Consider the following 12,470-nt stretch of genomic DNA (forward strand, 5'->3'; position numbering starts at 1 on the left):
GTATATTGAATGTTCATTTTTAATGTACTGAAAGTTCATTTTTAGATAGTATACCAAAGATTGAATCTTCAATATACAAAAAAAATGAATATTTAATATATTAAAAATGAATAGTATACTAAAAATGAATCTTATGTTAGTGGTTCAGGTATGAATGGGCCATTGACTACCATGAATATGGAATAGGCTAATACCATAGCTTTTTTTTTTTTTTTTTTTTTTTTTTGAAAAAGCTAATACCATAGTAAACCCCTGGATCCTAACATTTTTCAGTTAAAATGATGAAAGCATTCTGCAGATCATAGTAGTTATCAGAACTGATAGGGAATTGAATGTAAACCTTTCTGCAAATTGTACTCCCAACAATTTTATTTCAAGTGCAAATAACATGAAATTATAAGCTTCCTAAATAACCAATTGATATTATTTTCTGACGACTAAAATATATATAATGTGTTCCCATCTAATACAAACTGTACATGGATATCAGCATCCAATTACTAAAGAAAGCAGTGAATATATCGACGCAACCACAGTGGCTTCCTAGTACACCTTCCTAAGAGTAAGCATCATATAATTAATTACATATGGACCTGTATTTGGCAAATTAGTTCATCTATACCATTTCATTCCTAAAATGCGAGAAGGGTTACTTAAAGCTGTTACTAATTGATCCTTTCCCCACCATGTTTTTTGACGCCTATCTTTTGAATGATCAAGCTTGTGCAGATTTGCCCTTGCGTCCCTTAATCGAACTTTGTAATCTTGCTTCCATGCAGTAAACTGGGCTTTCAGTCTTTTGAGCTCTGCTTCGGGAGAAGAAGAGTGTGGCTGCCTTGCCTTCAGCTGAACAATATTTGCAGCATCATCTTCAAATTTTTGTTTCTTTAGTTCAAACTCATTTACAATGTGACTAACTGCAATAAGACCACAGTCTCGTATAGATTCAGCATCGGAATCATAGTTACTCGATTTCATTGAAGCGCTTCCTGCAGGACTGGAAGTTCCCATAGGTGTGCTTGTAGTTGTAGAGTTAAAAGAGTGAGTAGATGAGGGACCAAGAGTGCTACCAACACTAAGACACTTAGCTAGAGCAAGCTTTGCCTGTTTCAAAACATAGTATGTTACACAAGGTTTGATGTGCATATACAAATAACTAAGTCAATAATTTCAAATGTTTTTCACAAGTTGAAAAGGATAGAAATTATTTGAAGAACATCATTTATTTATGTTAGTTAATCTCAACAATAGACTGCAGAATATGCATAAACTATCATCATAATTTATTTTTTCCATTGTCATAAAGCAGTTCAGTAAGAGAATGTTTCAAAGAACTACGGTGACTAAAGTCTAATTCATGTTAGTTCACAGTTCAGGGAGTAATTATTTCCTGGTAACTCTTTCATAGGCTTTTCAGGGACTGACAATAATAACTACCAGAACCCTATCCATAGAGATTTAGATATCATAGTGAGTAGACAGCTGCTCACCTGCAAAGTTGCCATTTGCTTTTGCCATATCTCCATAGAGTTCATCTTGGCCTCATATTCTGATAATCGCATCTCAAATTCTTTCACTTGTTGTTTCAAAGCTGCATTTTCTTTTTCCTTCTCCCCAATGGTTGTCTCAGCCTTTATAACCCGTTTTTCAAGTTCTTCCAGAACAGAAGCTGCATTTTCTTTTTCCTTCTCCCCAATGGTTGTCTCAGCCTTTAAAACCCGTTTTTCAAGTTCTTCCAGAATAGAAGGTGGAACTTCTGAAGGTGTATCCTGTTAACATGTTTTAAATTACTTGAAAATTAGCAATACTCACAGAGATGTAAAAGGGTGTCACTTAATTTTACATGGTATCAATCTTTCAAGTCAGTGAAGAGTAGCTAATTCAATTTTCTTGTAACTTTTTCTTTATCAATGACATATAAAGGTCCTCCCTCCTATTTATGAAGGAGGTTCTCTTTATGTTTTTATTAGAGAATCAGATTAGTTAATAACTTTTGTTGTGCAACTTCAATGCATTAAAAAAAAAAGTCATAAAGAAAATTCGAGGTAAGAGATAGTATGACAGGATAAGCAAAATTGAATTTTTTTTCATGGAGTACCTTCACTCCTGAAATCTTTCTGCTTGCATTTTGCTCCTTGAGAATTGACTTTTTCAAATTCTGCAGGCTAATAAAATGTCTTCGAGACAAGAATGCACGCATTGCTGCAGGAGTAAAACAAGAATCCATTAAACACAATATTCCATACTAAAAGTCTTGAAATGTTAAAACAGGAAACAACTAAAATCTTACCTGATTGTATGTGTACAGCGGCCATCAACTCTTCATCAAGTTTTTTGCGTTCCACTTCCTCCTTTGACTTTATCAAAGCATCATACCGCTTTCGACCAATTTCACCACGAACAACTACAAGAAAAGAGCATTTTTCAACTTTATATCTCCATATACAAATATAAACTCAAACACTCAATTAAGCTCCAATGAAATCAATGGTGAACTTTAGGGATAGTGTAGATTGGCACTGTTTCATTATTTTGGAATTCTCCCACCATTGGAGAATAAAATAAGAAAACTGGTAACACCATGATACAGTGTGAGTTGTGTGACCAGATTCAGCAGAACGCATGGGAACTTAAGAATTTATCCTAAAAACTTCTGTTCTCCAAAGTAACCTATATATTTGAAACCAACAATTTAAAGCAGTTTGACTTACAAGATTGAAGTGCCATTACACTTCCTTTGAGTTCATGGAAGCAACGACGAACACGATGTGCACGAAAGCATTTTTGCACCTCAAGAGTACCTTGGAGAACTTGTTTTCTCATGTTCTCCAATGCAGCAAGCTAGAAATTACAATGAAAAAAATCAGAAAAATAATTAATAAATAAAAAGCACATGGAGAGAATATATTACCTTTTTTATTTTATTTTTGATTTTTTTATTGTCCTTTAGTCCACTGTCTTAATAGAAGTTCATATTGGCTGCATTACTTGTAGAATTTCAGGGCTTACACGTTTGTTCTCATTTTGCACTACTTAACATAATTCCCCAAATTCATTGAAAACCATTTATTTCTTTTTGGAAGAAAAAATCTAATAAAGAAAACTAACATCCAAACATATATTTAGGATATAGAAACAAGGTATGACGCATTAACTCACTTGTCCTGCTCGGAGATATAATTTGGTGTACCCAACTTGGTACATTTCAGGATGGATATTGAATTTCTGCAGAATGGCAACTGATGCACTTAAAGGATCTCTGGACACATTATTTTCCGAAAGGAGGAAGCCATATCTGAAGCATATATGGGCACAGATACATAGTTTTACTAACAACCAAAAGAGAGAAGTGAGCAACAAATGAAAAGCTGGACACTCACCTTCCTGTGAAATCTTGATGTGTAATCCTAGTAGGATAGCCAGCTCTTGAGATCCTCACAACTTCTAGAATCCCACAGCATTGAAGTTGCTGTAGGACAAGATCTTTCTCAAACACCCCAGGAATCTTCTTAGTATTTGACTTTATGCAACGAATGAAGTGTGGTGTAGTGTTTTCCAACTGCTCCATTAATTGGAACAACTGACACTGCAAAGAAAGTTTGGTGGTGCCTTTATAAACATTTGTCATTGAACAAATACAATCACCTGTTATCTCTCATTTGCTTGTTATTCCAAACAGTACCGGCTTCTTAGAAATAAGAAAATGAAGCAAAACTCTTTACCTTAAAATTTTTAGCAACACTTTGTTTCCGAACATCTGACACAGCAAGCTTTGTTGTTGGACTTGATTTCTGAGATTGATTAAGCACAGAACTGATAAACAACTGAAGTAGTTGGGAACTGCATGATGAGAGTAGCCGAACGATATCAGAATGCAGAAGATCTCTGTTCTTTTCCAAGAAACCGCTGGCACTATAGAGAACCTAAAGAAAACAGAAGTAAATTTTAGTCCCGTCCTGAATCATCAATTTTTCAGTATTAATCATTGTCTAAAGCAAACTAAACTCAAAATCAAATATCATTCTTCCCATAAAATTGCATTTACAATACAGCAGCGTAGAAGTATCAAAGCCCATCACTTTACAGACAGTACAATGAATTTTTTAAAAATTAAAAGTTTGTATTCTAGTTAACCACCTATGCCATATCAAGATTATTCAGCAAATGAATAAAATAAAATAACAACAGGGCACTGTCACTTTGCACTCTATGACAATCCCTAATATATGGAAATTTAGATATCTCAAATGCCAAAATTACTGAAAATTTTTACATTTGGTAATCTCTCAAGACCCAAACAAGAAGTGCATAACAGCACAAGGCATCTTATAGTGTACATGCAAGTAACTGCAATACTAAACTGATGCCCCAAAACAATCGGATGGAAAAGCAAAAGATGATATGAAAATATCAAAAGTACATGCACCATTAGTAGACTGCAGACAATGGAATCACAACAGAGTCGAGGCTTTCTACAGCAAGTTTCAGATGCATTCTAAATAACATTGACAAGAAAATCTAACCTCGCCAGCATAATGCCGAATACTGAATGCTCCTCCCCGTTCTCCTTTTAAGCACTGATTTGTTTTCAAGTGCTCCTTAAGTTTATTGGTAAAGGTTAAATCAGTAGCTTTAGGGAAATTTGACTCTTCATCCAGCAAAGCTATAAGCCCAATCGGTTTCTGCAAGGAGCATCGCAAGTAAACCATAAATCAACAAAGTAGGTCCACATCAGGACATATCAGAAATGTCATAAACATAATACCTTAGCTAAATGGATGGCTATCTCCTTTTTCCATTGAAGAGAGGCAGTCAAGCAAGTAACTGCCTACTAAATAAATTTTGTGCATTGCAGTAATGAAAGAACAGTTAAGTTTATTAGAAAACTAGCATTCTACAGATTTTCTTATTTATCATATGCTGCAAACTCAAGGGTAATGGACATACTTGAGGAGTCTTAGTATTAACACATGTTGGAATATCAAGAGACACTTCAGCTACCTCTCAAACCTATAAATACATGGGTTATTCCCTATCATGTTATTATAAATCTATAATCAAGTTACTGCTCTATCTTATGTCTTGTTCTACTCTTGTCTTTTACTTAACACATAGCTCTGCCTTTTCAGCTGGTAGTGGCTTTGCCACCTACTGGACTTTCCAACTGATTATTTCTTAATGCGAATATATTCATTAAACATTCAGCAAAAATTGTAATCATAAGAATGATGCATTTCATAAGGAACTCTATTCAGCAGGCTTGAACACATCAGTATATAAAAAATTTTATAAAAAATATCAACAGGGAAGAAAGAGAGGTTGAACAAGATAAACCAAAGCAAGTGTACAAGTGTATAAGGATTGTAATACTCCATATCATCTATCCAAAAAGTGACTCCTGGATGTATAATGAATAGAATAAATAACCAAATAGGAGGAAATACCTGCTCAATGAGATCTAAACAGGCTTGGTTGTCTTCAAATTCAACTTTTCTCCAGTCAATTCCATCCAACTCATATTCCTGTAATCAAACCAACAAGTAATGATACCATTTCATTTTAAACAAAGATCCTGTAAAGTGTAAACTTATGGTAAAAAAGCTCCAGTTTGTAAATGAAGAAAACTATACTAATATCATATCAAACAATAATAATAAACCCAGACTTAAGATTGGAATAAATTATTACTAGGTCATACTTCTAGGTGAATCCAACAATCACACTACAACTTAGCGTGTAAAAGCTCATGTTTATTCCATATGTCCAGCTTCACCTAACAGCTTTTGTTCTGTTTACAGACATTAATAGAGGCGTCAAAAGATGAAAAAGAACTAGCAATGAAAGTATGATTACCTCTTGCTCAAGTTTGAATAGATGACGATTAAAATGCTGTTGAAGCCTCTCATTTGCATAGTTTATGCAAAACTGTTCAAAACCATTATTCTGTGAAGAAAATATGAAAGCAAATGGTAAAGTGTGGGAAACAGATGCTGTTAAATGACAATCATAGTAAAAGATATTAAAAATAAACAAAAAGGTTCAATTTACCTTAAATGATTCAAAACCATAAATGTCTAGAATATTTATGGATCTACCAGTATGTTGCTTTCCCATTGCAAGCGATGTATTTATCTTATCTACAACCCAGTCAAACAAGCTTGCATATACAAATTTCGCCAATGCATCTCTTGTATCAATTGCCTGAATGAAGTTAACACCCATTATGTTATGGTGAATAAGATCCTAATAAATTAGTTTCACTCATATCATAGCAGATATAGATGCACTTGTCCACATTCATGTTATTTGATGGTGCAACTGTCTAAGAAATACAATTTAGTAAAATTAACCAGACAACAACTTAACATACCTGCTGGATTGTTAATTTTTTGGAAACCTCATCCTTGCCTGCTTGTATTCTACGTGTTGATAAAGCTAGCATGAGGTCATGGGGACTGCACCCTATCAAGCTAGCTGCATTGGTAACAGCTGCAAATAATTGTAATATATTAGCTTACACACCTTGACTTAAGCATCCAGGTCATGAAACAGCTTATTACTGAATGCATCTTAACTGAAAGAGATTCTTGATTCAAAGAGAATATGTCTTGTTTCTAGTGTCATCATATAAAACAGACACAATGCAAAACTTGCACATACAAAGTGAACGAAGAGCTGTTTTTAAGATAAAAATAAATAAATTAAAAAGAATTTAACATAATAGCTTACCTTCATTAGCCACAGGCTCAACATGGTTTTCACTGTCAATCACTTCAAATGAAATGTTTCCCAGCCATAACACTGCGGCAATCAACTCAAAAGCATGCATTTGATCTCTTTCACAAATCTTGACACTGTTTAGGGCTTCCTGATAAAACAGAATGTATACGCCAATTAATTCCATAATAGATCAATGGAACTATAAAAAGAAGCTAAACCACAAAAGAATATATATAATCTATTAGATCACCATGAGCATAGGAAACTCATTAGCATCATCAACACCACTTATAACCAAGCAGTCACTTTGATTGAGATAGTTGAACTCAGATGCATCTTTTAACTTCAATTTATCTGCAAAAACATCAGATTGAATTATAAGTAGGTCTCAAGTATGAAAAAAAAAAAGTAGGTTTATTGCCCAATAGAAAACAAAACAGCATGAAGAAACCATATAAGACTAGTTATTTGATCCCAACTCCCCACATCTAGCAAATAAGAAACTGTACCAGAGAGAAGAACACAAAACGGAACCTGCAAATCAGCCTCTTGTTTTTACCTCTCAAAGTAAAGATGGGGGAATCAAGAGGAGAGCTTCTAGAGTTGAATGCAACATTTTACCTCTGAGACCAGACGGAGCACCAGCACAAAGCTGGTAAAAGATATGGTATGACCTCTCTCCCCGGGCCAGCTGAACCACTCTTGACTGCACATTTGAGATTATATCGATAGAATGAGCTTGAATGATGGCAGAAATTTATCAATAAATATGTAAAGTAGGGAAAAGTAGAAAGCTATCCACCTTTTCAAGAAGAACTGCTCATTGTTTGGACATCAATATGTTTGACATACAAAAGATTTTAGAATAAAGAAAAGTTTAATCACATGATTAAGACCCATATCAAGGAATGAAATTTCTTGGCCAACTTGTCAATATAGAGTTGCTTACAAGTTTGTAATTTAGCACCACATATTTTTCCTGTTGCACTAAAATGAATCTCAGTCAATTTACCCTGCAAAACATCAGAAGCAACTGTCAAGTAACTGTATAATCTGGAAATGACAACAATCATGAAGAGCTCAATAAAGTGGGATGCTCTCCTATCCTAAACTCAGATATCACTTACAAAGCGACTGGAGTTGTCATTTCTAGATGTTTTTGCATTTCCGAAGGCCTCTAATATACAGCTTGTATGCAGTACTTCATACTCTATCCCATTGCTTCCTCCACCAAGAGCAGCCAAGTATTCCATGGCAATTTTTGCTGTTTCTGTCTTTCCAGATCCACTTTCTCCACTACAAGATATAAAAAGAAATTATTTTCTAAAACACAGTAATTAGAACCAAAGACCAACTACATCACTGATACAAATTAGCTGATGAGACATAATGGGGAGCACATTTTAAATAAATAGCAAATCAGCCTCCACCTTACTGAAACTAAAAGAGAGACAGCTTAACAAACCTGATGATGATGGACTGGTTTTTTCCTCCTGCATGGTACATAGAAAAGGAAGCATAAGCGATGGGTCATTTTCACCCAAAGTTTAACATTTCTAAGAACAAACTTCAGTATTATCCATTTTCAAAAAAAAAAATTAAAAAATCAGTATTATCCTGTACCTTCCATCATTTCATTGTAGGCTGTGTCAGCAATAGCATAGACATGAGGACTATCCATCAGCTTCTTCCTGTATGCTGTGACAAATTCATTCCCATACACTTGGACATCTTTGAAGGGATTGACTGCTATTAAAACTGGACCAGCCTTAGTCTGCATGAGCAGGAAAGAATAAGAACAGAAACAAACAATAAAGGGATGCACATATAAAGAATATGCATTAACACATACATATATTGCTTCGCGAGAATATCTGCTTTGCAAGTTGTTAAGAACTGATGGCTCATTCAGATAACTAAGTTGTATGAGATCATCAACTCCCTCAAGAATATCTGGATTTGCAGGTAAGAGGTCTGCTGTGGGCACTGCCACAACCTACAGTATCAAAGAAATCTGAGTACTATATCCTGAATACTATGTGCCGAAAAAACAAACTATTTAGAGTAAGAAATAACAAGAATAGATGAACTCACACTTTCATCTGAAAGCAAAACTGCAGATTTCTCTCCTGAAGTTGATTGTATCTGTCCTGATTCCCACTGCCCATTATGTAGGCGACACCAAATACGAAGTTTCTGAAACAAAATGCTAAAAGGTTGAGTTTTCACTGCCAAATAGATTTAATATGTGTTTGTGTGTGTGTGTCTTCATGTTAAGACAAGGAGTTATACACTGAAAATAACCATATTGATCAAGAGAATTTTAAAATTTACACCTCAAATCAGATGAAGTGCCTAAAAGAAGTGCACGAGTCTGTAACCTGGAATAACAAATTTACAATTTTTTATCCTCCATTTAGTAGAAATTTAGCATAAATAGGTTCCAGTATATTCGCTTGCAATAATTTTCAGATAGTGATTTCATCACTTCAAACATTCAAAATAGGTTTCTACATTGCCTGTATTCGAATATCAAAGATTTTCCAGAGTCCTATAAAGCTCCACAATACATCTTCTCAATGTTATAAAAGCCTACCCTTAGCATACGCATACCTGTTCCTCAAAGCATAATCCAATTATGCAAGTAACACAGTTCAAAAAGAGCAAGAAAAAACTACAAATTCATGATTGTTGGCATTACACAGTAAAGATGAACAATAAAAACTGAAAACTAGAAATGAATTGTATGCAGACTGCAGACCATCCAAGTATCTCGCCAAGCCTCCTGGCATCTCAAGCTTCAGCTGTTTGTCCACATTGTATTCTAAGAAACTAAAGAAAATGAATCTATATAAGCCTTACAAAACCCACAGATACTGAACTCATCAAAAGAAAAACTCTCAGGGATTGTAAAAATTGAATGTTCAATAAACAAGCAGAAAGATAAGCAAACAAAACAAAGAACGACATGTAAGAGCAAGAAAAAAAAATCCTTTGTTTTTACCTTCTTAATGAGATAACCAATGTGATCGTTCCATTCAGACTCGTGAAACCTCGGGTGCAAGCTCTGAGATGAACCGGCAAGCTTCGCTTCATCATCTCGCTGCTCCGATGTCCGTGTAGAGTCCTTCCCTTGGGCTGATATGAGATAAGGCGATTCGCTGGGCTCCATTTCCTTTGTAGCCCCAAAACTATTCCCTCTGAACGATTTAACCTCTTCTTTCGCCGAATCACTGTTCAATAAGCTCTCCACTTCAACATCAGGATCATTAAATTTTTTTGGCAACAGTCTTTTGACAGATGGTAGCCTAGTTCTGGCCTTAGCCCGCGGCCTCGTCGGCAGCTCCGGAAGCGAGTGGTTTGGATCCTCATTCCCCGGCCTATGCCGGAGAGCGTCCAGCATTTCTTCCAGCGAGCTCCGAACCTTCATGGAAGGCGTAACGCACACCATTTTTCTCGGAAAATTATGAAAAAAAAAATAAAAAATCCTTCCAATTCTAAATCAACAACACAGAATACGACGAATCGAATGCCGCCAGAGAAACGGTTCTAAACCCGCCTCCAAATCAGAAATCCAAACGAAAGCAATTCCAGACCAAAATATGTACCATGAATTCATAAAAATCAGAATTCTCGCGTTTAATATTTACGAAAAGCCCAAATTGAATCATTACAGCTAATGATGATATTGATCGAGGAATGAAAATGCAACGGAGAATGAAATGAAAAAGTGCGGGAACACATAACGAAATGGCATCAGTTTTCTGGGTTGGGAGCACCTATATTTGGAATAATTACTATTTTGGCCCTCCGTCTTAACTATGTGCATATGTAGTTCTTATATATGTACGTATTTCTATTTTATCCGAATTCCTCGGCCTCGGGTGCATAATTTACTACAAATAAACAGAATCCTGTGTTTAGTAGTTTTTTTAGGTGGATTAATGGTGCAACACAAGCAAGCGTTCAATATTTAGTGATGTAATGTAATTCAAGATTAGGTAATTTAAGAGTTAGCTACATGATTAAATATAAAGATGAAAATGGTATAGGCAACAAGACAGTGAATTAATTAATGTTTTTGGTAGGATAAAGGTAGTTAGTATGAAACAAAAAATTTCATTTATTTATTTATTAGTAATCATGAATTGATCGACCTTATTTCAAGTTAAAAATTAAATTTTCATTTTTTTAATGTGAATTTTGAATTTTTGTTATATTTGTGGGCAAAGTTGGAGCAAAGAAAAAAAAAAAAGTTAGAGTGATTGGGGTGCGGCGGTGCGCAAGTAGGGGTGAATATAATTATCAGAAAAATAAATTAAATTGATAACCAAACCGACATTAACATTTGATTTTTTGTTTTTTGTTTTAAACACTCATAATGTTTTATGAGGTAAATCAAAATCCTAATTGTTAGATCATGTAACCACCCATTTAAAATGTTAACGGGGGCTTCATCATACTAGCTACATGCATGATAATTGGCAATCAATTCAAATTCAAAGAAAATAAATCATAAATCATCCTATATTGTTTGTTTCAATAGATTTCAACTTTGATGGGTTGTTATGCCGTGGACCCAAGTCCACCTTGCAAGGTGGACCTGGGTCTACATTCACATACATTATACTCTACATTCACATACACTATACTCTACATTCACAATTTGTAAACTCCACATTCGCACATTATAGGATTATATGTTTAGTAACTATATTACCACTGTTATGCATTCGCACATTCAAAACTCTATATTCACAGGTCCTATACTCCACATTCACAACTTGAGAACTCCACATTCACACATTACAGGGCTACAAGTTGCTAGAACTTCTTAACTCTATTACAGGTTCACACATGCAAAACTCTACATTCACGATTTCTATACTCCATATTCACACATTTCTAGGCAACTCTACATTCACACAACCATAAATCTACATTCACAATTTCTATACTCTACATTCACACTCTGAAACCTCTACATTCACACATTTTTGGACAACTCTATATTCAACAATATGTTTACTAATTAAAAAAATAAAAAAAGATGACAAAAATGACGTAGTTTTGGACCCAGGTCCACCTTGCAAGGTGGACCTGGGTCCACAGCATAACACTGGGCTACGAATTTGTAGCCTTTGGACCGTATTAGCCTGGGCCTCTGCATACACTGACCCTAGGGTCCATAGTCAGATTTAGTCCATATTAAGAACAATTTCGATTTAAATCATCAATTTTTTTTTTAATCGCAAGAAATCATGTTCAGTTCGGTCCATATTAATAACAATTTAGATTTAACTCTACCGATGTGCTTATCGTAATTAATCACGTTTTATTTAATAATTGTTCATTTGCTTAAGTAATTAATTACTTCAACTTACAAAAAAAAATTCACAACTGCTATTTAAACATACGCTAGCTATCAGTGAAGCCTGCATTATAGCTAGGTAAACCAACCTATGTTATAATAGTTGATCGTCTCAAATTGAAAAGATCAATAAATAACTCTCAGATTGAATCAAATTTAGAAACTTGTAATTACTAAATTAATTGTGACTTCTGAACCAGAATGTAGTTGATGACGGCAGCTTCTTCACTGCCTGCCACGTAGAGGACGTCATTGTTCCATGGCCCAAGTGTTTGAATTGTCATCGGCAACACGTAGATATATGACTTTATTATGTCTTTATTATGAACATAGCGATAAAGCATCAGTGAGCTGAGGATATGTATATATATGACTTTAC

General features: G+C 34.8%; 1 protein-coding gene across 2 annotated transcripts; it reads right to left on the reverse strand.

The window, feature by feature from the left end:
• Positions 1–335: 335 nt before the first annotated feature.
• On the reverse strand, positions 336–10,500 carry LOC116021739 (myosin-2-like). Of its 2 annotated transcripts, XM_031262210.1 has the most exons (25): positions 9,725–9,779; positions 9,482–9,552; positions 8,815–8,916; positions 8,573–8,716; positions 8,344–8,494; positions 8,186–8,213; positions 7,848–8,016; positions 7,670–7,733; positions 7,523–7,536; positions 7,342–7,426; positions 6,971–7,074; positions 6,730–6,868; positions 6,371–6,489; positions 6,049–6,201; positions 5,854–5,943; positions 5,445–5,522; positions 4,524–4,682; positions 3,723–3,923; positions 3,381–3,586; positions 3,160–3,295; positions 2,712–2,841; positions 2,291–2,404; positions 2,099–2,202; positions 1,491–1,769; positions 336–1,104 (listed from the first exon to the last, which is right to left on the reverse strand). In XM_031262210.1, exons 2-25 carry the CDS (start codon positions 9,482–9,484, stop codon positions 613–615), a joined length of 3,264 nt encoding a protein of 1,087 aa, XP_031118070.1. In that variant the 5' UTR covers positions 9,485–9,552; positions 9,725–9,779; the 3' UTR covers positions 336–612. The 2 variants fall into 2 exon arrangements, with proteins under 2 accessions (XP_031118070.1, XP_031118069.1); XM_031262209.1 differs by lacking the exon at positions 9,482–9,552 and having other exon boundaries at positions 9,725–10,500.
• Between the last annotated feature and the right edge of the window lie 1,970 nt (positions 10,501–12,470).

This window comes from Ipomoea triloba, chromosome 6 (assembly GCF_003576645.1).
Source record: "Ipomoea triloba cultivar NCNSP0323 chromosome 6, ASM357664v1".
NCBI lineage: Eukaryota > Viridiplantae > Streptophyta > Magnoliopsida > Solanales > Convolvulaceae > Ipomoea > Ipomoea triloba.

Coding starts and splice junctions, on each gene's coding strand:
- LOC116021739 (XM_031262209.1), bottom strand. CDS start 10,171: ATGGTGTGCGTTACGCCTTCCATGAAGGTTCGGAGCTCGCTGGAAGAA. Junction 8,017..8,185: donor AACCAGTCCATCATCATCAG/GTTTGTTAAGCT, acceptor TATATCTTGTAG/TGGAGAAAGTGGATCTGGAA. Junction 7,734..7,847: donor ATGACAACTCCAGTCGCTTT/GTAAGTGATATC, acceptor GATGTTTTGCAG/GGTAAATTGACTGAGATTCA.